Raw genomic sequence first — 24,910 nt, forward strand, 5'->3', positions numbered from 1 at the left:
CCAAATCTCCATCAGCTGGGAAGTTAGCATTCAAAGCACCTAAGTTTATGAGGGACACCTGAATCAAACCAACACATTCTGCCCCTGGCCCCCATAAACTTATAAAGAAAAAAAAAACAAAGTCTTTTAACTGAGTCAAAATACCAAAAATCCCTCTAAAACCCACATGGCTCAAAACAAACACTCACACTGCAAAAGATGTCATTGGGCATAGCAAAGAAATATCCAATCAATACAAGATTTAAGTAGGGCCAACATCAAACTCTGTAGCTCCAAGTCTAACAACTCTAGTCAGTGTCAAATCTCCAAGTCTGATAATTCTAACCAGCAACAAGTCTCTGAAGTTCCAATTCTACCCCTCCAGCTAGGCTACTCACAGTCCTGGAAAACTCTATCCAGGACTGGCAGCCTTCCTCAGCAGCCATCTGATGGTCCTAGCATTTCCACTGAGTCTACACTGCATCCTATGGTCCATCCTCACAACTCCATCGGGTCTCCATGCACACATACAGCAAGCCTGCTTCACACTGTGGCCATTTCCAAAATATAAGACCATGCTGCAAATTCAATTATCCTCTCTTTCCTGCATTTTTGTTTGTTTGTTTTTGTTGCTTATTTTTATTTATTTATTTGAAAGTGACAAATAGAGGGAGAAAGAGGCAGATAGAGAAAGAGAATGGGCACCCCAGGGCCTCCAGCTACTGCAAATTAACTCCAGATGCATGCAGTCCTTTGTGCACCTGGCTCACGTGAGTCCTGGGGAATTAAGCCTTGAACAAGGAGCCTTAGGCTTCACAGGCAAGCACTTAACCACTAAGCCATCTCTCCAGCCCTCCTGCATTTCTTATACTCTATAATACCAGGTGTGGTGGCAATTTGTTAATCTAGGGTAGAATAAAGCAGACTTTGAAAACCAGGACATTCCTTGAGCATTCAGGCCCCTTCAAAAGAGCCTACATTCTTCTTGTTACCCCAATCTCAAAGGTTGTAATTTCAGCTGAATGGGCATTAGTTTCAGCCCAAAGATTTCTTTCTGTGCCATACCCCTCTGAATATACAATATGAAATGTGTATTTCTATGCATTGCAACCTGCACAAGTTCTTAGGACATGGATGTAACAACAAGCCTCTCATACAAACTGCTTCTAGCCTAGGGTAGGCAAAGCCCTTTCTCACCCTCATGAGCCAAGCCTCACAGTTCATGGTTCTTACTGCATTTAGGTCTTTCATCTCTCACCAGAATAGTCCACCAAGCTGTACTTATAGCACTGCAAGGCATCTCTTAGGCCAAGATTTCAAATTCTTCCACATTCTTCTTGAAAATCAGCTCCAAAATGCCAAAGCCACACAGTCAGGTGTCTAACAGCAAATGACACCACTTCTCATACCAACTTTACTATTTCAGTCAGGTTCTTGTTGTTGGCAGAAATCACCCAACCAAGAGCAGCTTTTGGGAAACAAACGGGGGCTTATTTTGGCTTACAGACTCAAAAGGAAGCTCCATGATGGCAGGGGAAAACAATGGCATGAGCAGAGGATGGACATCACCCCCCTGGCCAACATCAGCTGGACAACAGGAACAGGAGAGTTTGCCAAACACTGGTGAGGGGAAATTGGCTGCCCCCAACAATGTACTGCCTTCAGAAGGGGTTAATTCCCCAAATCTCCATCATCTGAGAACCTAGTATTCAGAACACCTAAGCTTATGAGAGACACCTGAATCAAACCACTACATATGCTTTCAACATATAATGGCACAGTGTAAACATTGCCATTGCTAGAAGACATGTGACAAGGAGGGATTGGATCAATACAGAATCAATAACCATCAGTCAATATCCAACATCTGCAGTCAACTCTAACATCTATAATCAGTGATGGTGTTCACTGGATTTCCAATTTCCATCCCTCCAGCTGAGATGAGTAGCCAGGGAAACTTCCATCCTGAGCCAACAGTGTTCCATAGTAGCATTTATATAGTACTGGTATGTCCAACACATCTTCAGCTCTCCACTGTAAACCATGGTCCATCTTATGTTGACCTCACTGGCCTCTAATACAAGGATTCATCCTGCTTCCCATGTCTCATTTCAGCAGTGGCTCTGGGAACCATGTGCACTTCTTGACTCACTTCTGTTCATTTTTCATATTTCCAACAGAGCAACACAACCATTTTGTTAATACAGGGAAGAAATAAATCATGACTTTGAAGAGGAGGTTCCCTTTTCAGGTCATCTCCTTTTAAAAGAGTTTGTATTCATACTCCTTTAGTCTTTCCTGGATGGACATCATCTCAGGTACCTTTCCAGTGTTTCATTGTAAAAGATCCTTAATGGTGGTAATCTGCTTGACAATAACAGCTTCAGTGAGCTAATACCAGTCTCTGTTCCAATAACTTTAAACTTCCTTGAATCTTTCCCACCTTAAGTCATACATCTTTCAGTTCTATTTTTTCTGTCAAGCACATCAGTATATTAGTTTCAAATTCATCCTTGAAAATTTTGCAGAAGAGGGGGTGGAAAGAATGTCAGAGCCACATGTTGTGTCATGATATGCAGAGACATTTGTCCTACCCATAACTGAGGGCGAGCTCCACAATGCATGACCCATATACCTTATCAAGGAGGGGCCAAGGGGAAGGGATAAATCACGGATGAGCCTAATAATGGTGCCAAACTGACTGTATTTTCTGGATACAAAACTAATTAATAATTTTAAAAAAATCACCCTTGATCAAACTCTTAGGGCTAGAGCAAGAGAATGTACCCAGCCTTTATGCTGGTATCCCAGTTCCGACAAAGTTCTCTGCTATATCACCTTCTCTGAATTTCATAAGCCAATACATTTCTTTCTGCACTTAGCATTTTCAAATGCTCACCAAAATAGCCCATAAAATTTTGGCTTGCCACTCTGTACAGGCTTCTGCATTCACAATTACCAAGTCCATACATATGCACATAAGTTCCAAAAGACTAATATCCACATGGTCAGATTCATCTCAGCAAGACCTCACTCTTCTGGCACCAAATTTTTGTAGTGGACAGCTCCACAATACCAGAATGAACACTGAAACCAGTCACAGTTTATGGGAGGAAGGGATTTATTTCAAGTTTTAAGAATCAAGGGAATTCCCATCAATGGTGGAAAAACCTGTCTCCCTTTCACAGATCCAAGCATAGAGAAATACTATCACCAAACCAGGAAATCCAAAAAGCTACTGATGGGAACCCTATTAGAACTCACTCTTCCTACTTGTAGGTAGGAATCAGATTCACCCCCATGACACCTTAGGCCTGGACTCCAGGACAGGCCGTCAGTGAGACCTCCTCCGGCCAGGTGGCTGGAGACCCAAGTTATAAGCTTAATAAAACACCTGAGTCTGTGCAGGACATACATTCAAACTACCATACCTGGTAAGAGCCACCACTTCTACTACTTGAACATAAGTTGCTAGAGGGAGGGGTGCACTTTTAATTCTTAGTGGGTGTGACTACTGTATAGACAGCCCATGTGGGTTACCTGTCCTGTAAAAAGGAAGTTCTCTCTGTAAAAACTCTAGTCTGGATTTCTTCAAGGGTGATTCCTTAAGATCTTTTCAGGACACATAACTCTGAGAAATTTTTTTTTATAATTTTTTTTTTTAATTTATTTGAGAGCGACAGACACAGAGAGAAAGACAGATAGAGGGAGAGAGAGAGAATGGGTGTGCCAGGGCTTCCAGCCTCTGCAAACGAACTCCAGACGCGTGCGCCCCCTTGTGCATCTGGCTAACGTGGGACCTGGGGAACTGAGCCTCGAACTGGGGTCCTTAGGCTTCACAGGCAAGCGCTTAACCACTAAGCCATCTCTCCAGCCCAACTCTGAGAAATTTTTTCTTTACCTCTTCCTCATTCTTCTGGGATGATAGTGGCCTGATTTAGTGAGGTGCAAGTTCTTATTTGAACAGCAGGAGTGCTGTCCAGGAGTGCAGCCAAATATCTTCAGATCAAAATCAGTGAGCTGGATTTTAACTTTGATATCATGAGACATGGTGCTGTCCTTATCATCACATTGCTGATACAAAATACCCAACCAAAATCAGTTTATGGAAGGACAGTTTATTTGTATTATAATCTCAAAGGAAAGCTTCATGATGGCAGGGATAAGATGGTAGAACAAAGGTTGGTCATCAACTCCTTGCCATAGCCTGTGGCAAATAGTAGCAGGAGACTGAGCTTAAATCTAGCAAAGGGGAACTGGCTATAACACCCCTAAGCCCAATTCTAGCAGCATACCTCCTCTAGAAAGGCTCTACCTCCAAATTGACACTAGCTTGGGACCAAGCATTCAAAGCACATGAGCTTATGGGGGAACATCTGATTCAAGCCACTACACATGGTGACATAAACAAACTTATCAACTTTTAAAAATAATTAAATCTGAGTTACCTTCAAAACATATAATTTGTAACATATACATTTTACTTATTTGACATAGAGAAAAAGAGAGCACGTGGACACACCATGCCCTCTTGCAGATGCAAACAAAATCCAGACGCATATGCCACTTTGTGCTAATGACTTTATGTGAGTACTGGGCAATCAAACCTGGGCTGTCAGGCTTTGAAAGCAAGTGCTTTTGAAGCCAAGCCATTGCCTCAGTCTTTCATTTTAGTTTTTAAAAGATTCTTTTAACACATACTTTGAGTAGTGATTTAATTGTAATGTCCCAATAGCTTCAGGTATTTTAAAATATTTTATTTATTTGAGAGAGAGGGAGGGAGGGAGAGAGGAAGGGGAACAGGCAGACAGAGACAGAAAGAGAGTGAGTATGGGTGTCCCAGGGCCCCCTGCCACTGCAAATGGACTTCAGACACATGCACCACTCTGTGCATGGATACTGGGAAATTGAACCTGGGTAGATAGACTTTCAGGCTTAGCAAGCAAGTGTCTTTAACCACTGGGCCCTCTCTCTAGCCCAGCTTCAGGTACTTTTAAAAATATTTTATTTATTCATTTGTAAGGGGGAGGGGAGGGGAGAGAAAGGAAGAAACAGAGAGAGAAAGAAGAAAAGAAAGAAAGGAGTAGAAGGTGTGCTCAGGCCTCCATCCAATGCAGATGAACTCTGGATCCACTTCCTTTATCTGGATTTATGTGTACACTGGGGACCTGGGTTATTAAGCATTGCAGGAGCTACTAAGCCATTTCTCCAGCCCTGCTTCAGCCATTTTTGATTAAGCTTCCTACCTAGTCCCCAGCAGGTGGAGCTCTGCTGGAAGAGGTATGTCACTGAGGGCAGATTTTGAGTCTAGCCCTATGTGTGCTCTGAGTCATTGAGCTCTGGCTGTTGGTTCATTTTCTCTGCTGTGGATCTATGATAAAGTGATGCTTCCCGTGAAATCTGCAAGCCTGAAATAAACCCTTTTGTCACATAGATTGCTTCTGGTCAGGTATTTGTCCCAACCTGGAAAAAGTAACTGTGCCACTTTGCTTAGAAAAATCCTAAATGTATATTCTAGCAAGAGATAACAGCTTTAGTGACCTTGAACAGTGAAATGTCTTATAAGCAGTTAAGGAAAGAAATAAAATAAAGAGTACTTAACATTTTACATGTTAACCCTTTCTACCATAGACATCTTCACCATATATATAAAATACTGATCTCTGTCATCAGACAGTAAGCATGTTTTCAGTTTAATATTCATAATCATAACCTTTAACATGCTTTTGTTTAATTTCAAGGAGAGAGAATAGGTGCACCAGGGTCACTGCAAGTGAACACCAGATGAATTCATTACTCTGTACATCTGGCTTTGTATGGGTACTGGGGAATGGAACCAGGGTTGTTAGTCTTTGCAGATGAGCACCTTAATTGATGAACCATCTCTGAAGCCCTCTTATAACCTTTTTTTTTTTAATTTTTATTAACATTTTCCATGATTATAAAATATATCCCATGGTAATTCCCTCCCTCCCCACCCCCACACTTTCCCGTTTGAAATTCCATTCTCCATCATATTACCTCCCCATTACAATCATTGTAATTACATATATACAATATCAACCTATTAAGTATCCTCCTCCCTTCCTTTCTCCACCCTTTATGTCTCCTTTTCAACTTACTGGCCTCTGCTACTAAGTATTTTCATTCTCACACAGAAGCCCAGTCATCTGTAGCTAGGATCCCCATATGAGAGAGAACATGTGGCGCTTGGCTTTCTGGGCCTGGGTTACCTGACTTAGTATAATACTTTCCAGGTCCATCCATTTTTCTGCAAATTTCATAACTTCATTTTTCTTTACCGCTGAGTAGAACTCCATTGTATAAATGTACCACATCTTCATTATCCACTCATCTGTTGAGGGACATCTAGGCTGGTTCCATTTCCCAGCTATTATAAATTGAGCAGCAATAAACATGGTTGAGCATGTACTTCTAAGGAAATGAGATGAGTCCTTTGGATATATGCCTAGGAGTGCTATAGCTGGGTCATATGGTAGATCAATCTCTAGCTGCTTTAGGAACCTCCACACTGTTTTCCACAATGGCTGGACCAGATTGCATTCCCACCAGCAGTGCAGAAGGGTTCCTTTTTTTCCACATCCCCGCCAACATTTATGATCATTTGTTTTCATGATGGTGGCCAATCTGACAGGAGTGAGATGGAATCTCAATGTAGTTTTAATCTGCATTTCCCTGATGACTAGTGACGTAGAACATTTTTTTAGGTGCTTATATGCCATTCGTATTTCTTCCTTTGAGAACTCTCTATTTAGCTCCTTAGCCCATTTTTTCATTGGCTTGTTTGATTCCTTATTGGTTAACTTTTTGAGTTCTTTGTATATCCTAGATATTAATCCTCTATCAGATATATAGCTGGCGAAGATTTTTTCCCATTCTGTAGGTTGCCTCTTTGCTTTTTTCACTGTGTCCTTTGCGGTGCAAAATCTTTGTAATTTCATTAGGTCCCAGTGGTTAATCTGTGGTTTTATTGCCTGAGCAACTGGTGTTGTATTCAGAAAGTCTTTGCCAAGACCAATATGTTGAAGGGTTTCCCCTACTTTTTCCTCTAGCAGTTTCAAAGTTTCCGGTCTGATGTTAAGGTCTTTAATCCATTGGCGAGAGAGAAGAATCTATTTTCATCCTTCTGCAGATATTTATCCAGTTTTCAAAACACCATTTGCTGAAGAGGCTGTCTCTTCTCCAATGAGTATTTTTGGCATTTTTATCGAATATCAGGTGGCTATAGCTACTTGGGCTTACATCTGGGTCCTCTATTCTGTTCCACTGATCTACATGTCTGTTTTTGTGCCAGTACCATGCTGTTTTTGTTACTATGGCTCTGTAGTATAGGTTAAAATCAGGTATGGTGATACCACCAGCCTCTTTTTTGTTGCTCAGTATTATTTTAGATATTCGAGGTTTTTTGTGATTCCAAATGAATTTTTGGATTGTTTTTTCTATTTCCATGAAGAAAGCCTTTGGAATTTTGATAGGGATTGCATTAAATGTGTAGATTGCTTTAGGTAAGATTGCCATTTTCACGATATTGATTCTTCCAAGCCAGGAACAAGGGATGTTTCTCCACTTTCTAGTGTCTTCTGCAATTTCTCGCTTGAGTGTTTTAAAGTTCTCATTTTATAGATTCTTTACTTCCTTGGTTAGGTTTATTCCAAGGTATTTTATTTTTTTTGATGCAATTGTGAATGGGAGTGATTCTCTGATTTCATCCTCTGTGTGTTTGTTGTTAGCATATACGAAGGCTACTGGTTTCTGTGTATTTATTTTGTATCCTGCTACATTGCTGTAGGTTTTGATCAGCTCTAACAGCTTCCTAGTAGAGTCTTTAGGGTCCTTTATGTATAGAATCATGTCATCTGCAAATAATGATAACTTGATTTCTTCCTTTCCAATTTGTATCCCTTTTATGTGTGTCTCTTGCCTTATTGCTATGGCTAAGACTTCCAAAACTATATTAAATAGAAGTGGAGACAGTGGACACCCTTGTCTTGTTCCTGATTTTAGTGGAAAAGCTTCCAGTTTTTCCCCATTTAGTAATATGTTGGCTGTAGGCTTGTCATAAATAGCCTTTATTATATTGAGATATGTTCCTTCTATTCCCAGTCTCTGTAGGACTTTTATCATGAAGGGATGTTGGATTTTGTCAAATGCTTTCTCTGCATCTAATGAGATGATCATGTGATTTTTGTCCTTCAACCCGTTTATGTAATGTATTACATTTATAGATTTGCATATGTTGAACCATCCCTGCATCTCTGGGATAAAGCCTACTTGGTCAGGGTGAATGATCTTTTTGATATACTCTTGTATTCTGTTTGCCAATATTTTGTTGAGAATTTTTGCATCTATGTTCATGAGGGAGATTGGTCTGTAATTTTCTTTTTTTGTTCTATCTTTGCCTGGTTTTGGTATCAGGGTGATGCTGGCCTCATAGAAGGAGTTTGGTAGGATTCCTTCTTTTTCTATTTCTTGGAAAAGCTTAAGAAGCAATGGTGTTAGCTCTTCCTTAAAAGTCTGGTAAAATTCCGCAGTGAATCCATCCGGGCCTGGGCTTTTTTTAGTTGGGAGATTATTGATAACTGCTTGGATCTCCATGTTTGTTATAGGTCTATTTAAGTGATTAATCTCATTTTGATTTAATTTAGGTAGGTCATATAGATCAAGGAAATCATCCATTTCTTTCAGATTTTCATACTTTGTGGAGTATATGCTTTTATAGTATGTCCCTATAATTTTTTGAATTTCTCTGGAATCTGTTGTGATGTTACCTTGTTCATCTCTGATTTTATTAATTTGTGTCTCTTCTCTCTTTCTTTTGGTCAGATTTGCTAAGGGTTTATCAATCTTGTTTATCCTTTCAAAGAACCAACTCTTTGTTTCATTAATTCTTTGGATTGTTCTTTTTGTTTCTATTTCATTAATTTCTGCCCTAATCTTTATTATTTCTTCCCGTCTACTACTTTTTGGTTTGCCTTGTTCTTCTTTTTCCAAGGCTTTAAGGTGAAGCATTAGGTCGTTTACTTGCAACCTTTCTAATTTCTTAATATAGGCACTTAAGGCTATAAATTTACCTCTTAGAACTGCCTTCATTGTGTCCCAGAGATTTTGGTATGTTGTGTTCTCATTATCATTTGACTCTATAAATTTTTTGATTTCCTTTTTGATTTCTTCATTGACCCACTCATCATTTAGTAGTGTATTGTTTAGTTTCCATGATTTTGTGTATGCTCTATAGCCTTTCTTGCTACTGATTTGTAGTTTAATTCCATTGTGGTCAGATAGAATGCAAGGAATTATTTCTTTTTTACTGAATTTGTTAAGATTTGCTTTGTGTCCTAATATATGGTCTATTTTAGAGAATGTTCCATGTGCTGCTGAAAAGAATGTATATTCTGCAGCCTTTGGGTGAAATGTCCTGTATATATCTGTTAGGTCCATTCCTTCTATGACCTCATTTAGTCCAGATGCCTCTGTGTTTATTCTTTCCCTGGATGACCTGTCAATTGATGAGAGTGGGGTGTTAAAGTCACCCACCACCACTGTGTTTGGTGTTATCTGTGACCTTAGTTCTAATAGTGTTTGTTTGACGAGTTTGGGAGCCCCCATGTTAGGTGCATATATGTTTAGGATTGTAATGTCCTCCTGTTGGAGTGTGCCCTTAATCAATATAAAGTGACCTTCCTTATCTTTCTTGACTAACGTCGGACTAAAGTCTACCCTGTCTGATATTAGGATAGCAACCCCTGCTTGTTTTCTAGGCCCATTTGCTTGAAACACTGTCTTCCAACCTTTCACCCTAAGATAATGTCTATCCTTTGTAGAAAGGTGAGTTTCTTGGAGACAACAAATTGTAGGATCCTGCTTTTTAACCCAGTCTGCAAATCTATGTCTTTTCATTGGGGCATTGAGACCGTTGATATTAAGAGATATTATTGAAAGGTGTGTATTTATGTTTGCCATTTGTGTGTGTGTGTGTGTGTGTGTGTGTGTGTGTGTGTTTCTTGTTCTACCTGTGCTCTCTTCTGTTAACTGGTATTTGAGTATAGCTGGTTTTTTCTAGGTTCCTTATATGTGTGCTTTTCCTTTTGTTCAGCATGGAGGATTCTATCAAGTATTTTCTGTAGAGCTGGTTTTGTCTTCAGATACTCCTTTAACCTGCTTTTGTCATGGAATGTCTTTATTTCTCCATCTATTTGGATGGATAACTTTGCAGGATAAAGTAACCTTGGTTGACAGTTGTTATCTTTCAGAACTTGGAATATATCACTCCAAGCCCTTCTGGCTTTAAAAGTTTGTGTTGAATAATCTGCTGTAATCCTGATGGGCTTGCTTTTGTAGGTAACTTGATTTTTCTCTCTAACTGCTTTCAATATTTTTTCTTTGGTTTGTGTGTTTGGAAGTTTGAGTATAATGTGGCGAGGAGAGGTTCTTTCTGGGTTTTGTCTGGCTGGGGTTCTAAAGGCTTCCTGTATCTGTACTGGCACCTCTTTCCCAATTTGGGGAAAATTTTCCTCTATGATTTTGTTGAAGATGCCTACTATGCCTGTGGAGTGGAGTTCTTCTCCTTCTACTATGCCCTGAATTCTTATATTGGATCTTTTCATAGTGTCCCGAATATCTTGAAATTCCCACTCATACTTTTCTATAAGTTTGTCTTTCTCTTTGTTGGACTGCATTAGGTCTGCCACCTGATCTTCTAGCTTAGATATTCTGTCCTCTCCCTCATCCATCCTACTGGTGAGATTTTCTACAGAGTTTTTTATTTCATTAACTGTGTTCTTCATTGCTAGTAATTCTGACTGGTTTTTCTTTATTATTTCTATTTCCCTATTTATGTCTTGTATTGCCTTCTTTATTTCATTAAATTGGTGTCCTGCCTCTTCTTTGATTCCTTTGATTTCCTCTTTGATTTCCTCTTTGATTTCTTCTTTGATTGTTTTCATGTGTTCTTTGACCTCTTTGAACATATTTATAATTATTCTTTTGAACTCTTTCTCAGGCATTTCCTCTAACTCTTTCTCACTGGAGGACATTTCTGATGCATTAATACTTTTAGGTGGATTTATATCGTCTTGCTTTTTAGTGTTTCTTGTGTTATAATGTATATATTTTTGCATCTTGGATTAAGTTAATGCTTGGATTTTCTAGCTAGCTGTGTATTCTTAGCTGTATCAATTGATTTGATGTACTATATTTTCAGGGTAGGACCTTAAGGTATTAGGTGTGGCTCTTAAGACTCTCAGAGTATCTACAAAGATGTTCTTAGGGGTTGAGTTTCCCTGCTATAGGAGTATTCAAGCAGGCTGAGTGGAATAAAATACTGGTAGATTCTAAAATTTAACTAAACACTGTACACATTCAATCAAAAACAGCCCCGAGTATGTATGCAAGAGTAGTTATTATAATGACCAGATCCTCTATCAACAAAGAGGTTTAGATTTCTGGTCTGTTGAGGTATCCAAGTCAGCTTGTGACCAAGTGAGACCCTTCCCTGGTGCAATCCCAGTTACCTTGGGTGATTGTGGTCTCAGTCAAGTTGCTGCCTGGGTCGTCGGGCTGCTGTTCTGATTTCTGGAGCTGGGCACCTGCTTTTCCTATGGGGCAAACTGAGCCGCTGCTGCTGCCTCTGCTGCTGTCGTAGCTGCCACCACTGGAGCCACCACCACTGCTGAAGCTGCCACTGCCGTGTGCACCGCTGCTGTTCACCCCGAAGCCGCTGCTGCGGGATCTGCCGCCGCTGCCGCTCCTGGGTCCGCTGCTGCTGGGGCCACTGGTACCGGTGCTGGAGCCGCTGAAGTTGCTGCCGAACTCTGCTCCTGCTTGGGTCCTGCTGTCAGCCCAAGTTGGCGTGGCCGGTCCCGGGTCGCTGCTGTGTTCGCTGGAGCTGGGTTCAGGTGGTGGGGGAGGGGAGGGAGCCACGGCTGCTCTGGTTGTATCGCTGTTCCACGTGTGCTTCTACCTCGCGGTCTGCTCTTCCCTCCGTTGCTCGCTGCCGCTCTCCCCTCACGTTTCCCGAGTTGCGGAGAGCGCGGTGTGAGGGGAAAATCCCGCACCTGGCTTGTCCTGCGTCTCGAGCCGAGAGTCCGGCGGCTTTCTGTCGCTCCGCGGCTGCGGCGGGTGGCCGAGCCGCCCCGGAGCCGCTGTTCCCGCCTGTGCAGGCTCTGGATGCTCTGGAACTCTTCTACTTCTCCGCTGCTGCCTCAATTTCCTATACACCTCACTTTTTAGTAAAAGTGTGTATTTTGCTGAGTTTTTTTGGTCTTTTTCCCCCCTAGGCTGCTTTGGCGTGGTACCTACGCCGCCATCTTAACCGGAAGTCCTCTTATAACCTTTTAACAATATACTTTAACTTTCTAATTTTTCCTCTGTCACCATTTCCATTTGGAATATTCTTCTACCTTACAAAGTATAGATTCATCTAAAAACCCTTTCTTTTCTTTTAATCTTCTTTTGTGCTAATTGTATTATTTTGAAACATAGAATCATACATAATGAATCTTAAACACCTAACAGTTGTACTAAGAACAGGTACAATATTTTAACAGTCCTGAGTTCTGTCAAGAAACCCAAATTAATAATGTGTCAAAGAATTGTCAGTACAATGTGCTTGTCAGAACCATCTAAGATTCTATCTTGTAACTGAATCTATAAGGCAATTTAAAAAGAAGCATGATCGAAGTTTGGCATTTTTGTTTACCCCAAGAACGTCTGTGTACTATTGTGTAAGTATGTATAAGCATTTTTCTTTTAAAGCTAGAAGCAGAGAGATACATTATTTTACACATATTGTAAACCCATTTCTAGTCCATTTAGCATCATTTAAAGTGCATCTATAGACACGTGCACATTTTTAGTGGTTCTATCCCTTGGACTGTTTGTTGTTCTCCTTTCCCTTGTCATAGAGCCAGGGGGCCAGTCTGTCCTAGGACAAGGGTTTTGGAGGACACATGAAGTAAACCTGCTTTGTTCTAAAATAATGGAGCTTACCTTCTCTCAAAGCCATGTTTCAACAAATTAAACAACACATAAAAATTTAATAATATAATTTACATTACAGTGATCAAGAAAATGTGAGAGGAACCATACAGAGGGCTAAAAAGTATCTCAATATATTAACCCTTATTTAAAGTCTCAATAGCCTTTGCTTGGCACTTTAAACTATGTCTAATTTTAAAATTATATTAACCTTAACACTTCCCTCTGTTGCCTATTGTTCTCCATTTTCAAATTTATATTCATGTCAGGCTTACATGCAGAAAAAATAACAGGCATTTATTTTTTAAGGTCTTGGGATAAAAAAGATCCCAATGGTAAGGATACAGTCTAGGGGAGCCCGTGTTATAGATACACGCTGCCCATATATTAAGCTCTACTTACAGAATTGTAGGGATTGTCTAGTCCAGTGTTCCAAACTCTTCCTTATTCTGCCCACAACCTGGTTCCAAATGCCCCTATGGTTCCTCAGCTCTGTACCCTTTTATATATTACTTACTATCTCATTGCTCATACCTGACAAGAAATAGCTTAAAAAGAATATGGTTTATTTTGGCCTAATTTCAAAGGATATCTTTTATCTTTGGCATGGAAAGGAGGTTATTGCAATGCTGAGGAGGTACTAGGCTATAATAAAGTTCAAAGCACCTGTTTTCTATCTTCATTTTTTTTTTTTTTTTTTTTTTTTTTTTTTTTTGTTTTTCGAGGTAGGGTCTCACTCTAGCCCAGGCTGACTTGGAATTCACTATGGAGTCTCAGGGTGGCCTCGAACTCACTGCGATCCTCCTACCTCTGCCTCCCGAGTGCTGGGATTAGAGGCCTGCGCCACCACGCCCGGCTCTATCTTCATTCTTCCACTGTGATAATACTATCTACAACAAAAGTGTCTGGAGATAAATCTGCTATGAAAATAGAGCAGCATTTGAGTAAAGGATAATCACTCTTTAAGTATCAATTCTTTTAGTGAGTGAAGGGACACTGATTGTATATCTGTATATAGTGATATATTAGTTATTGTGGGTATAAATGGGGGAGAAAAGAAAAAGAATTTTAAAAGTATAGTGGGGCTAGTTAGTAGTATTAGGCGGATAAATAAGAAGTAGAGGAGGGTAATAAATAGAAGTAGGAAATATAGAGGCAAAATAAGGTGGGGGAAATATTTTGGAGTTTTTTTAAAAGGTAGACAGAAAATAAAGTGATAAATATATGAAATGAGGTAACATAAAACCATTTTTATCTCACAGGAGGTTGAGTTAAAGAAACCTTCAAAACAGGGCAGCCCATGTTTGTTGGAAAAAGAAACAGTAACAAAATAAAAAAGAAAGAAAAAATTAAAAATGACAGAAGGCTGGGCATGGTGGCACACACCTTTAATCCCAGCACTTGGGAGGCAGAGGTAGGAGGATTGCCGTAAATTTGAGGCCACCCTGAGACTCCGTAGTGAATTCCAGGTCAGCCTGAGCTAGAGTGAGACCCTACCTTGAAAAACAAACAAACAAAAATGACAGAAGGGAAGAACAGTGGAGGACTAGGTTGGTCTGCAAAATTCTCTTGGGTCTTATATAAAGAAGAAATAGCTGAAGGGCAAGCTGGGTCAAGATATAGGATATTATAAGTAAGTGGTCTCATTGTTTGATTTCATCTTGAGATTTTTAGTGTTCTTACCTTGGGCCCTAGAGAACTGTCTTGCTGCTGCAAGTTTCTCTGCTTAATTGGATCCCAATTCCTCCTTTAAGGTTTGTTTTTGACTGTGCTCCATATTATTTTTCACCAACAAAATTCTCCTCTTAGTGGTTCTGAGAGCCACACTTGTGTGATGTTCACTAGTGGAGATATTTGACTGCATTGTGAGCTGGAGATGGCTTAACTGGTCTCCATCCAGAAGCCATTGCTGCAGTCAGGTTATGCAGGTAGCTATTTCCCTGCAGTATCTGGAGCACCATTAGAAGCTGGTGTGTCGTTCCTGGCACATGGAACAGTTCTGGGGCAGTGGTCACCAGGGGCCTTTTCTATAAGATTCCCAGTGATGCTGCTTTCATAGATTCCATGGAAGAAGCCCTTAACATTAGTCTGTCAGCATCCCCTATAGCAGTGGTAATGGTGGTGGTCAATAAGTTTGATCATGAGATAAGTTCTCTGGGGGCATAAGCAAGTAAAGTCATATAGACAGGAGAAGCAGTTGGCCAAGCAATCCAGTATTCCTGTTCCCTAAGTAGAATCAGCCACTTATTCAAATGTGGCTTATAAGCTACCATGTTATCTAGTAGTCCAATATCAACCTATTGAAATTTCAAGATACTAAGAATAAAAATTAAAGAACACGTCCTAAAAGAAGAATGCTAAAAGAGGTCTCTGCTTTTTAATGTTTTCATATACATGCTGCTAGGGCTATGTTCCAAGGATGCCAGGCTTCTTCCCAATCTGAAAACAGAACTTGGTAGCATTGCCACTATGATTTTAGAAGTATTAAAGAGTAAGATGTAGGGGTTGTGGAATTGTCACCCTGGTTTTTGAGTACTAGGATACTGTGAGAAGCTACTTCATGAAGCCATAAAAATGAACCATAAGTTGCAATAGAAACCCAAGGATGTTAGAGATGCCAGAACCATGGGTCATCTGCCAAGAAAAGCTGTGGGTTCAGGTTGGGTCTGGCCCATAAGAGAGGCTACAGGCAGTAGAGCTATGAAGCTATGAGCGGTGAAGCTACTGCAGTCCTTTGGACCCGGATGATCCGATGATGACTCCAGATGCCAGACAAGGAATTGCAAGATTTGGAGATTTCCTTTAGGGTTTTTGATCTCACTGTGGTTTGATCATTCCTTGATATGTCTTTATTCTTCCCTTTTGGCTTTGGGATGTTTATTTTGTGCCAATGCATGTTGATGTATATAACTGATTTTTGATGTTATAAAAGCTTACAATTGAGAATTTCTCTGAGTTTCAGAAGACTCTATACTTTTACAGAGTACTGGAACTATTAAATAGTATAAGGATTTTGAAGTTGGACTGAGTAAATTTTGTATTAGATGGTCATGATCCTGTGGGGATAAGGGGTAGAAGATTATGTTTAAAAGTGTGATGTCTGAGTCCAAGTTTACAAGGGGCAAACTTGTGATGGTTAATCTGTGGTTGCCAACTTGACAGGATTTAGAATTATCATGGAAACAAATCTCTGGTCTTGTCTGTGAGGGATTTTCTATATTGGATTAGTTGAGGTGGAAGGACCAACCTTAACTATGGGTAACACCATCCCATTGTCTGGGTTCCTCAACTGCATAAGGAGAAAACATGCTGAGCATAGAACATTCATGTCTCCCTTCTTTTTCCTGCTGATGTGATGATATAATGCTGGCTTCCTGTGCCTGCCATGATTAACTTCCTCTCAAAACTGTAATCCAAAAATGAACCCTCTCCTTTCTTAAGCTTCAGCTGGTTGAGTATCCCACCCATGAGAAAGTACCTGATATAACAGTTTGCTGTGACATGTGTTCACCCATGATGTTTTACCTCACCACAGGTTGAAAAGACCTATAAATAGACCATGTACTGAAACCTCTGAAAGTATCAGCCAAAATAAGACTAATTTTTTATGATTGATATTCTTATTTATTGACAATTTTTATACACAGATATAATGCATTTTGTTCTTAATCTCCTCACATTATCTTCTCTTGGCCCCTCTCCACATACTTCTCTCAATGACCTCCATTTTCTTCCCAAGTAGTCCCTCTTATACTTTGATGTTTGTGTGTGTCTCATTGAGTTTAACTAGGATTGCTTGCATGAGTATGAGTGGGTTGTTACTTACCAGAGCATGCAACTAACCATTGGAGATAGTGTCTCCTCCTTTCCCTGGCAACCATTAATTGCCAACTAGTACTCAGGAGGGGATGGGGCCTCATGACCCCCTCCACCATCCATGATTAAATGCTGATGGTCCCAACTTTGTACATGTTTTGAGCAAGTAGTAATAGTCACTGTGAGGTCATGAATCCAATGACTGTGTCATGTCTTGAATGTAGGGTTCTACTGCACTCCTCCCCATCCTCTGGCTCTTACATTCTTTCCATTTCCTCTTCCTTGAGCCTTAGCAGGAGTAATCTATATGTCTCATTTATCAATGAGCATTCTGGTCACTTATTCTCAGTACTTTGATGAATTTTGAATCTCTGGCCAGGATTTTAAATAACTGACTGTTTTTTTTCTTTTTGCCCCCACTACCAACTAGCACCAACCAGAGAAAAACAAATACATACAACCCTGAGCAGTTGTTGAGGCTGCCACTCTAGTCATCCAGGTCACAGCTTCCTATGCCATTGAACTCTTTGCAGGGTATTCCTGAAGCCTTCCAGTTTTTCACTATGAGGTATTCCCATTCTTCTGCCTGCCTTTGCGTTTCTGTCATATACAGGTAAAAATGGCTAGCTGTTTGACTATAGTAAGTTTTTTCTTTCTTCTTCTTCTTCTTTTTTTTTTTTTTTTTTTTTTTTTTTGGTTTTTCAAGGTAGGGTCTCACACTAAGCCAGGCTGACCTGAAATTCATTATGTTGTCTCAGGCTGGCCTCGAACTCACTGTGGTCCTCCTACCTCTGCCTCCCCAGTGCCGGGATTAAAGGCATGTGCCACCACACCTGGCCCTGTGGTAAGTTTTGATGAAATAGCTTTTGCCTTTCTCATTCTGTTGATCTTTATTTAGCTCCACAGTAGCTATACATGGTCTCTATCATTCCCTAGTTTATCTTCCTACTGCTATGTGTGAGGCTCTAATTTCTCCACAATGTTTCCTTATTTTCAAGCTTATGCTAGTTTGATGGCTTATGTAGTATATCAGCGTTATCTCAATTTGTCTGATTGTTAGGTAGACTGAGCTCTTTTTTAGATCTCTTTCCTTGGATAATAGATTTATAAGAAAGGAGTTATTGCTGGGCATGGTAGCACAAGCCTGTCATTCCAGTACTTGGGAGACTCAGGCAGGAGGATCATAATTTGAGGCCAATGTAGGCCATCTAGAAGATCTATCCAAAGAAAACAATACAAAAAAGAAAGAAGTCCCAGAATTAGAAGTCATTGTCTTGTCCCAAACATGGCCATTGAATTAGGAGACAAGTATTAGAACTTGAAGGTCTCCTGCATCCTAGTAATTATTTCTTGGAATTAAGTGCAAATAGGAAGAAATATTCACTATGGTATTCTTTTATTTATTTATTTTTATTGAGTAAAACATTTGGATACCTCATGTGTTGGTGCCATCATTTCCCTTCCTTCCTCCAGTATTGAGGGCTCTCCTTAATGGGATTGCTGGTATTCACCATGGCATTGTGGGTTATGATTTCTGAGAGTAGCAGTCAGTCATTATAAGTCTGGTGGTGGGGGGGCGGCAGTGCCTCTAGATATTCCCACTTATCTTGTGGCTCTTACTTTCTTTCTGGCCCCTCTTCCACAAAATTCCCTGAGTCTTGGTGGGTGTGCTTTAAGTCTACTTTAGCATTGAGCTCTCAGCAGCTTCTGAATTTCTGCTCTGGGGCCTTTTGAGTATCCTCAGTGTCTTTCTCTATCACCCTGGCACAAGTTTTCAGGCTCTCCATGGAAGCTGCCCTCTTGCTCATCTTGCCAGTTCATCTGAGCCATAGCTGCTATGCTAGGGCTGGTTCATCTGCTGACAGTGAGTCAGTGCTCTATTACTGTCTTATTGATAGATTTTTGGATGTTCTTGGTTCTCGCTATTTTCTGAAAAAGAAAAACAGATTCTGTGATGGAGACTGAGATCAGGATAGGTTAAAGGAGATAAGCATTGTTAATTTAGAGATACTTTGATGGTTGTAGCCTCACTTTTGACCAAAGATTCATGAAAGCTTCTCATTAGAGTCTATAATTTGTTCTCCACAGGATTCTGTCTTGGTCCCCATTTATGAGTAGCTTTCCACTGAGCAGATGTCATAGCCAGTCAGTGAACTATTGGTTACCCACCCAGGCTGTGTGCCAGTATTACATAGATGTGTACATTTTGTCAGGCTGGTTGCTTTCATATCACAGGGTCCCTTGCTTGCTCACAATGTTGTGGGCTATCTTCCACCAGCAGCCCGTGTAGCATTTTTCAGCACTATACAGGGCTAACCATCTGGGAACTGGCTTCCTCACAGATTCAGCCAGGTCTCTCAATATTCTGTGTTGGCAGCATGTGGTGACTTCAGTAATAAAATCTTACTTTTACATCAGGTGGGTAATCATAGGCTTTGACAAAAGCCTGTCTTATTTTAGGGACTTCATAGGTCTCTCTGATCAATGTGGGTTGTAACCAATTTCTTGTACGGGGAGTTATAAGCCAGAGCCAAATATTTTAGGGTTAGGCTTCATCCCACCATCTCTGTTGCAGTTAGGTTCAGCATTGCTGGTAGAAATCACCCAAGATAAGCTTGTGGGAAAAAGAGTTTTATTTTTGCGTACAGGCTTGAGGGGGAAGCTCCATGATGGCAGGGAAAATGATGGCATGAGCAGAGGGTGGACGTCACCCCCTGGCCAACATAGGTGGACAATAGCAACAGGAGAGTGTGGCAAACACTGGCATGGGGAAACTGGCTGTAACACCCATAAGGCTGCCCCCAACAATACACTGCCTCCAGGAAGTGTTAATTCCCAAAATCTCCATCATCTGGGAACCTAGTGTTCAGAACACATTAGTTTATGGGGGATGCCTTAATCAAATCACCATAATCTCCAAAGCCTTTCTTAGCAGATATTCCCTCCATGCTCCTATTGAGGGTTATATGTTTTAGTCTGCTATCCAGGAGGAAGGTTTCTGTGGTATCAATTCATGTTGGATTTGGTTTTGTGTTTATCTCCCCCCTCCTCATTTCCCATCCCCCAAGCCCTGCCATCCCTCTTGTCTGTCCCTAGAGTTATCTGTCAGGTAAACCTGCAACTCTAGCTGTCCTAGGTTAGGAACCACAGATGAGGGAGAACAAGCAGTGTGTGTTTTTCTGTGCTTGTGTGAGTTCTCTTAGTATTAGCTGTTCCAAGTCTATCCATTTTCCTGAAAGTTTTGTAATATCATTTTTCATTACTGCTGAGTAGAATTCCATTGTGTATATGTACATTGTGGTTTTCTTCTTAGTCTGTTAGACACATTTTTTTTTCCTATTGGTCTGTTTTGGGCAAGCTGCCATCCATAAGAATTATGATTTAAAATACACAGAACATAAATATCAGGTGACTTTATTTCTGAAGATAGCAGAAACAGCCTGGAACTATTATAGTATACTTTTGGGGGTAGGTATTTTTTCCTGAACTAAAATCTAAGAGGACTTTCAAAGAGATGACAACTAGAGTGTCTCAGATGAAGTTATATCTAGTTGACCTCTTCTGCCTGGAGCACCGTAGACACATGGTAAAGGCTAAGAATTGAGGAGAAGGGATAAAGTGCTGGTATGCTTTGTGCTACCTGAAAACCTGATGAAATACTGTTCTAATCTCTCTTAACCTCATTATAAATGGTTGTCCTCATAATTAAGTAAGAATTGGAGGTAGCATATTCTGTTTCTCTGATTTCCTGGCAGGCAGGAATTTGTGGATGCTTATGTGAATTACATCTTCCAAATCTCAGTTCATGAGTGGTACACAGCCTTCTCCAGTGGCTTCCTAAAGGTGTGTGGTGGCAAAGTCCTGGAGCTCTTCCAGCCTTCAGAACTGAGGGCCATGATGGTGGGGAACAGCAACTACAACTGGGAGGAACTAGAGGAGGTAAGCTCAAAGGATGCTGTGTTTGATCTCTGGCCAAGCAGCAGCAGCCTGGGCAGATGTGCTCGGGTGGTCGGTTCTCCTTCACAGCATGCTGCAATTGAGTAGGACGTGGGGGCTCTCCTGAAGCTCAGAGATTTAGTATCAATACTCTTTACTATGTGTGGTAAATTTTTATCCTTCTGTCTTACTTGGACAGAGTGCCATCTACAAGGGTGATTACTCAGCCACACATCCCACTGTGAAGCTATTTTGGGAAACATTCCATGAGTTTCCACTGGAAAAGAAGAAGAAGTTTCTCTGTAAGTATTAGGAATTTCAGAGTGATATTTTCCCACATTTTAGTCTTATATATAGTGTAAGATAACATACTTACACTCTAAGTGGTAAAGAGTAATGAATTAACATTTGTTTATAATATGTTAATTAAAAGTATTATTGGTTGTTGATCTATATATGTTGCTTAATGGGAAGATAAAGGGAAAAAAGAAATACTTCATTGATTTTCACCTGCTCTAAAAATAATAGTCATGGTGGTGCACTCCTATAGTTCTAACTACTTGGGAGGCTGAGGTGTGAAGGAGGATCACTTAAGCATAGAAGTTTGAGGTCAGCCTGGGCAATAGTGAGACCTTGTTTCCATTCTAGATAAAAATGAAAATAATGGTTCAAATGATAAGGATTCCTTTAAGTGTTGCATTTCTGATCAACCTCCTTCTCTCTTGAATTCTAGAATATTTTATGGTGTCCATTGTGGGTGAACAGGCACATTTTGATTTATGGAGACTTTGTTGTGATATGATTCACTTAACACACAAGTTGCCCACTTGAAAGAGTGCAACTCTGTGGTTTTTAGTATACACAGAATTATAATAGTATCACAAATCAACTTTGGAATATGTTTATCACCTCAAAAGAAACTCCATATCTAGCTGGGCTGGGTGGCACACGCCTTTAATCCCAGCGCTTGGGAGGCAGAGGTAGGAGGATTGCCATACGTTTGAGGCTACCCTGAGGCTACAGAGTGATTTCCAGGTCATCCTGAGCTAGAGTGAAACAAAAAGCAAAAAAAAAAAAAAAAAAAAAAAAAAAAAAGAAAGAAAGAAACTTCATATCTATTAGCAATCATTCCCCATTTCTTCCCATCTGTGCTTCTTCCTGCTTTTCTGTCTTTCTGGTTTGTCCATCACAGACATTTCCTGTGATTGTTATGATACAGTATGTAGCCCTTTGCAAATGGTTGCATGATATTTGAGTAGGACAATAGCTTTAGAAAGGAGAGTGAAGTTATTTCTCATGAATAAATTCAGCCTTTTAGAAATGGTTCAATCTTTCTGTTTTCACCATTGTTTAATCAGGGTCAGGAATTAGCCCATTAGAACTTTATATCTATCTATCTATCTATCTATCTATCTATCTATCTATCTATCTATCTATCTAACTATCAATCAATCAATCAATCAGTCAATCAATCAAAAATCAGGTCTTGAAAACAAGTGTCTTTTGCTGTATAAGAACAAGCAGATATTAATATTAATGCAAGACTTATCCAGTATTCTCCTGCTCACATGGAACAGAGATGAGGGGGAATGGGGATCCTATACTACAACACTTGAGAAGATCTCCCTTTTCTGCCCAGATCCACTAGCTGATGAGATACAGTAATATATAAGTTAAATGACAGGGTAGGTTTGCCAAGTGGACATATAGGCCTATTATTTTCAAGAAAAGTCTGCTCTTCTGATATTGGGAAATGACTTAGAAAAAGGCATTTCCAGCTAGAGACCATTGGGCTTATGGAATTTTTTCTATTACTTCTGGAGATTTGGCAAGAATACTTATATATAATAACCTGAGAAAATGGCAGAGTATTTAAAATAGCTTCTTTTTAATTTTTTTTTGTTGTTTATTTGCAAGAAGAACAGGACCTTCTGTCATTGCAAATGTGCTCCAGATACATGTGCCACTTTGTACATCTGCTTTACGTGGATACTAGGGAATCAACCCCGGGCCATCAGGCTTTGCAAGCAAGTGCCTTTAACTGCTGAGTCAACTATACAGCCCTGAAATTGCTTCTTAACTGATGATTTAATTGTAATAACTTCTAGCAAGTCAACTATAAGAAAATACTTTGATACTAGGAAATAGGAAAGGACAGCTATCATTTTTGTATATGCATGGGGATTTATTTAGCTATGCCAGGTCACAATGCATATATAAAATGTCAAGTATAATGTACGGTTTCTGGTTTATGGAAAAATATAGGTGAATAGGAACAAATAGATTCTAAGATGAAGCTCAGTAACTCAGCTGGTGATTTCTTAGATATTTGAGCATGAGACCTTGAAGTCACAATGAATTGGGATTTTGCCTAGCTTCTTCTGATGAAAGGCTGTGTTTTCCTAAGTCAATAATTCATTTTCTTTCTGATTTTGTGAAGGCTCATAAAATGTTTTAGGGCATACATTCCATGGAGGCATCTTTTTGTTTGAGAACATGTCTACACACCTATAGTTCTGTTGTTTATACATTGCTAGGTAAATGTACTTGTAATTCCCAGGTGAGCCACAAGGCGTCATGCTTAGAGTACTGCTGATTTTAGCTCTCTGTTTGCAAAGGAGTTAATGCCATTTTCCTTTTTCTGCAGTGTTCCTGACTGGTAGTGACCGGATTCCCATCTATGGCATGGCTAGCCTGCAGATTGTCATCCAGTCCACAGCCTGTGGGGAGGAATACTTGCCTGTGGCCCACACCTGCTACAACCTTCTTGACCTCCCTAAGTATAGTAGCAAAGAGATTCTGAGGGCTAGGCTGACTCAGGCCCTTGACAACTATGAGGGGTTTAGTTTGGCCTGAGGCTCCCAATTTGTCTCAGTGTTCCTTCCTTCCTCTGTGGCCACAGTGAGGCCTATACACAATATCATGGGAAGTGATTTCTATTTTTTTATTGTCTAAGTAAGTTGAGACTTTCAAATTCTTAACATGGTCTATGTGTTTCTGGAGTTGTAAGTAGTGAGCAGCCTTTTTGAAAAAGCAGGGGTTTTAATGTGGTTAAAGTTGGCTTTAGTATGGGAGTTGGTTTTGATTTGTTCTGTTATTTTCAACTAAATAACATGTTCCTTGCACCCATGAACGTGTTGTACTCTGCTAAATAAAATGGCAGTAGATTTGTAAACTTTCATTTCTTATATCTTTCTCAGTCTTGACGTTTCTTCCCAGTGCCTCCTTGTCCTTTACCTAACTAAGCACTCCTCTATAAGAATGATGTGATTAATTTGTCCCTTCCTGTGTTCACATACAGGACACCTCTTTTTTCTGCAGTTTTGAGAACACCTAGTTTGTTGTACTCACTCTAACTAGGAGGAAAGACTTTCTCCAGCTCTCCCAGTTCTAAGAAGCCTGGTCCAGGCCCATTACTGTGGCAGAACTCATAAGAATTTCTAGGCTTTATGAACACATCTTGTTCAAAAGAAATAGTTCTTGAAGAAATAGCTACTTCCATGACTGTGCCCACTTCTTAAGCCTCTTTAAAGATTTGCAGAGCAGTGTCAAGTTGCTGATGAGCCTAATTTTGTCTTATTCTCAGCCATATCCCTTTGACCATGTAATGAATTGACAGGCCTTCTCAGCCTTCTATCTTGCTTGTAGAGGAAGTTGCATTAAGTTTTTAGTCTCTATATTGCCTAAGAAATGTAGAAACGATAAATTTCTTGTCCTTTTAAAATTTATGTCCTCTGCAACTTTCTCTTTTCTCCCTTTTCTTTTTCCCACTTAACTTCCTTCCTTCCCCCCCTTCTCTTCCCCTCTCCCCTCCCTCCCTTCCTTCCTTCTACTTTCCTCTTTTCCTTCCTTCCTTCCTTCTTTGTTTCCTTCTTTCCTTCCTTCCTTCCTCCCTTCCTCCCTCCCTCCCTCCCTCCTCCCCTCCCTCCCTTCCTCCCTTCCACTTTCCTCTCTTTACTTCTTCCTCTTATTTTTACATGACTCGGTTTTCCCTTTTGCTGGTGGATGCATGGTATCTTTAAAAATATTTCTTTTCAAATTTCCACTTATACTTATTTTCCTCTTCCCTAATTATGATTTTAAGACATTCTTTATGGTAGAATTTTTGTTTATCACATTTGAAATGTTTGTTTACAATGATAATAGGGGAATTGTGTTAAATCAAATATATATGTCAAGAATG

At 40.1% G+C, this 24,910-nt stretch overlaps 1 protein-coding gene across 3 annotated transcripts in view; it reads left to right on the top strand.

Moving 5' to 3' along the window:
* The window catches only part of Herc3 (HECT and RLD domain containing E3 ubiquitin protein ligase 3), a 161,431-nt gene extending 136,875 nt beyond the window's left edge, over positions 1–24,556 (top strand). For all 3 annotated transcript variants that reach the window (XM_004665418.2, XM_045143073.1, XM_045143074.1), the window contains 3 exons: positions 20,547–20,730; positions 20,927–21,029; positions 23,375–24,556. In XM_004665418.2, coding sequence (XP_004665475.1) covers positions 20,547–20,730; positions 20,927–21,029; positions 23,375–23,583 — 496 coding nt within the window. In that variant the 3' untranslated portion in view covers positions 23,584–24,556. The remainder of the gene's footprint in view (positions 1–20,546; positions 20,731–20,926; positions 21,030–23,374) is intronic.
* Positions 24,557–24,910: the final 354 nt, after the last annotated feature.

The sequence above is a fragment of the Jaculus jaculus genome, chromosome 2, assembly GCF_020740685.1.
Source record: "Jaculus jaculus isolate mJacJac1 chromosome 2, mJacJac1.mat.Y.cur, whole genome shotgun sequence".
Taxonomy (NCBI): Eukaryota; Metazoa; Chordata; class Mammalia; order Rodentia; family Dipodidae; genus Jaculus; species Jaculus jaculus.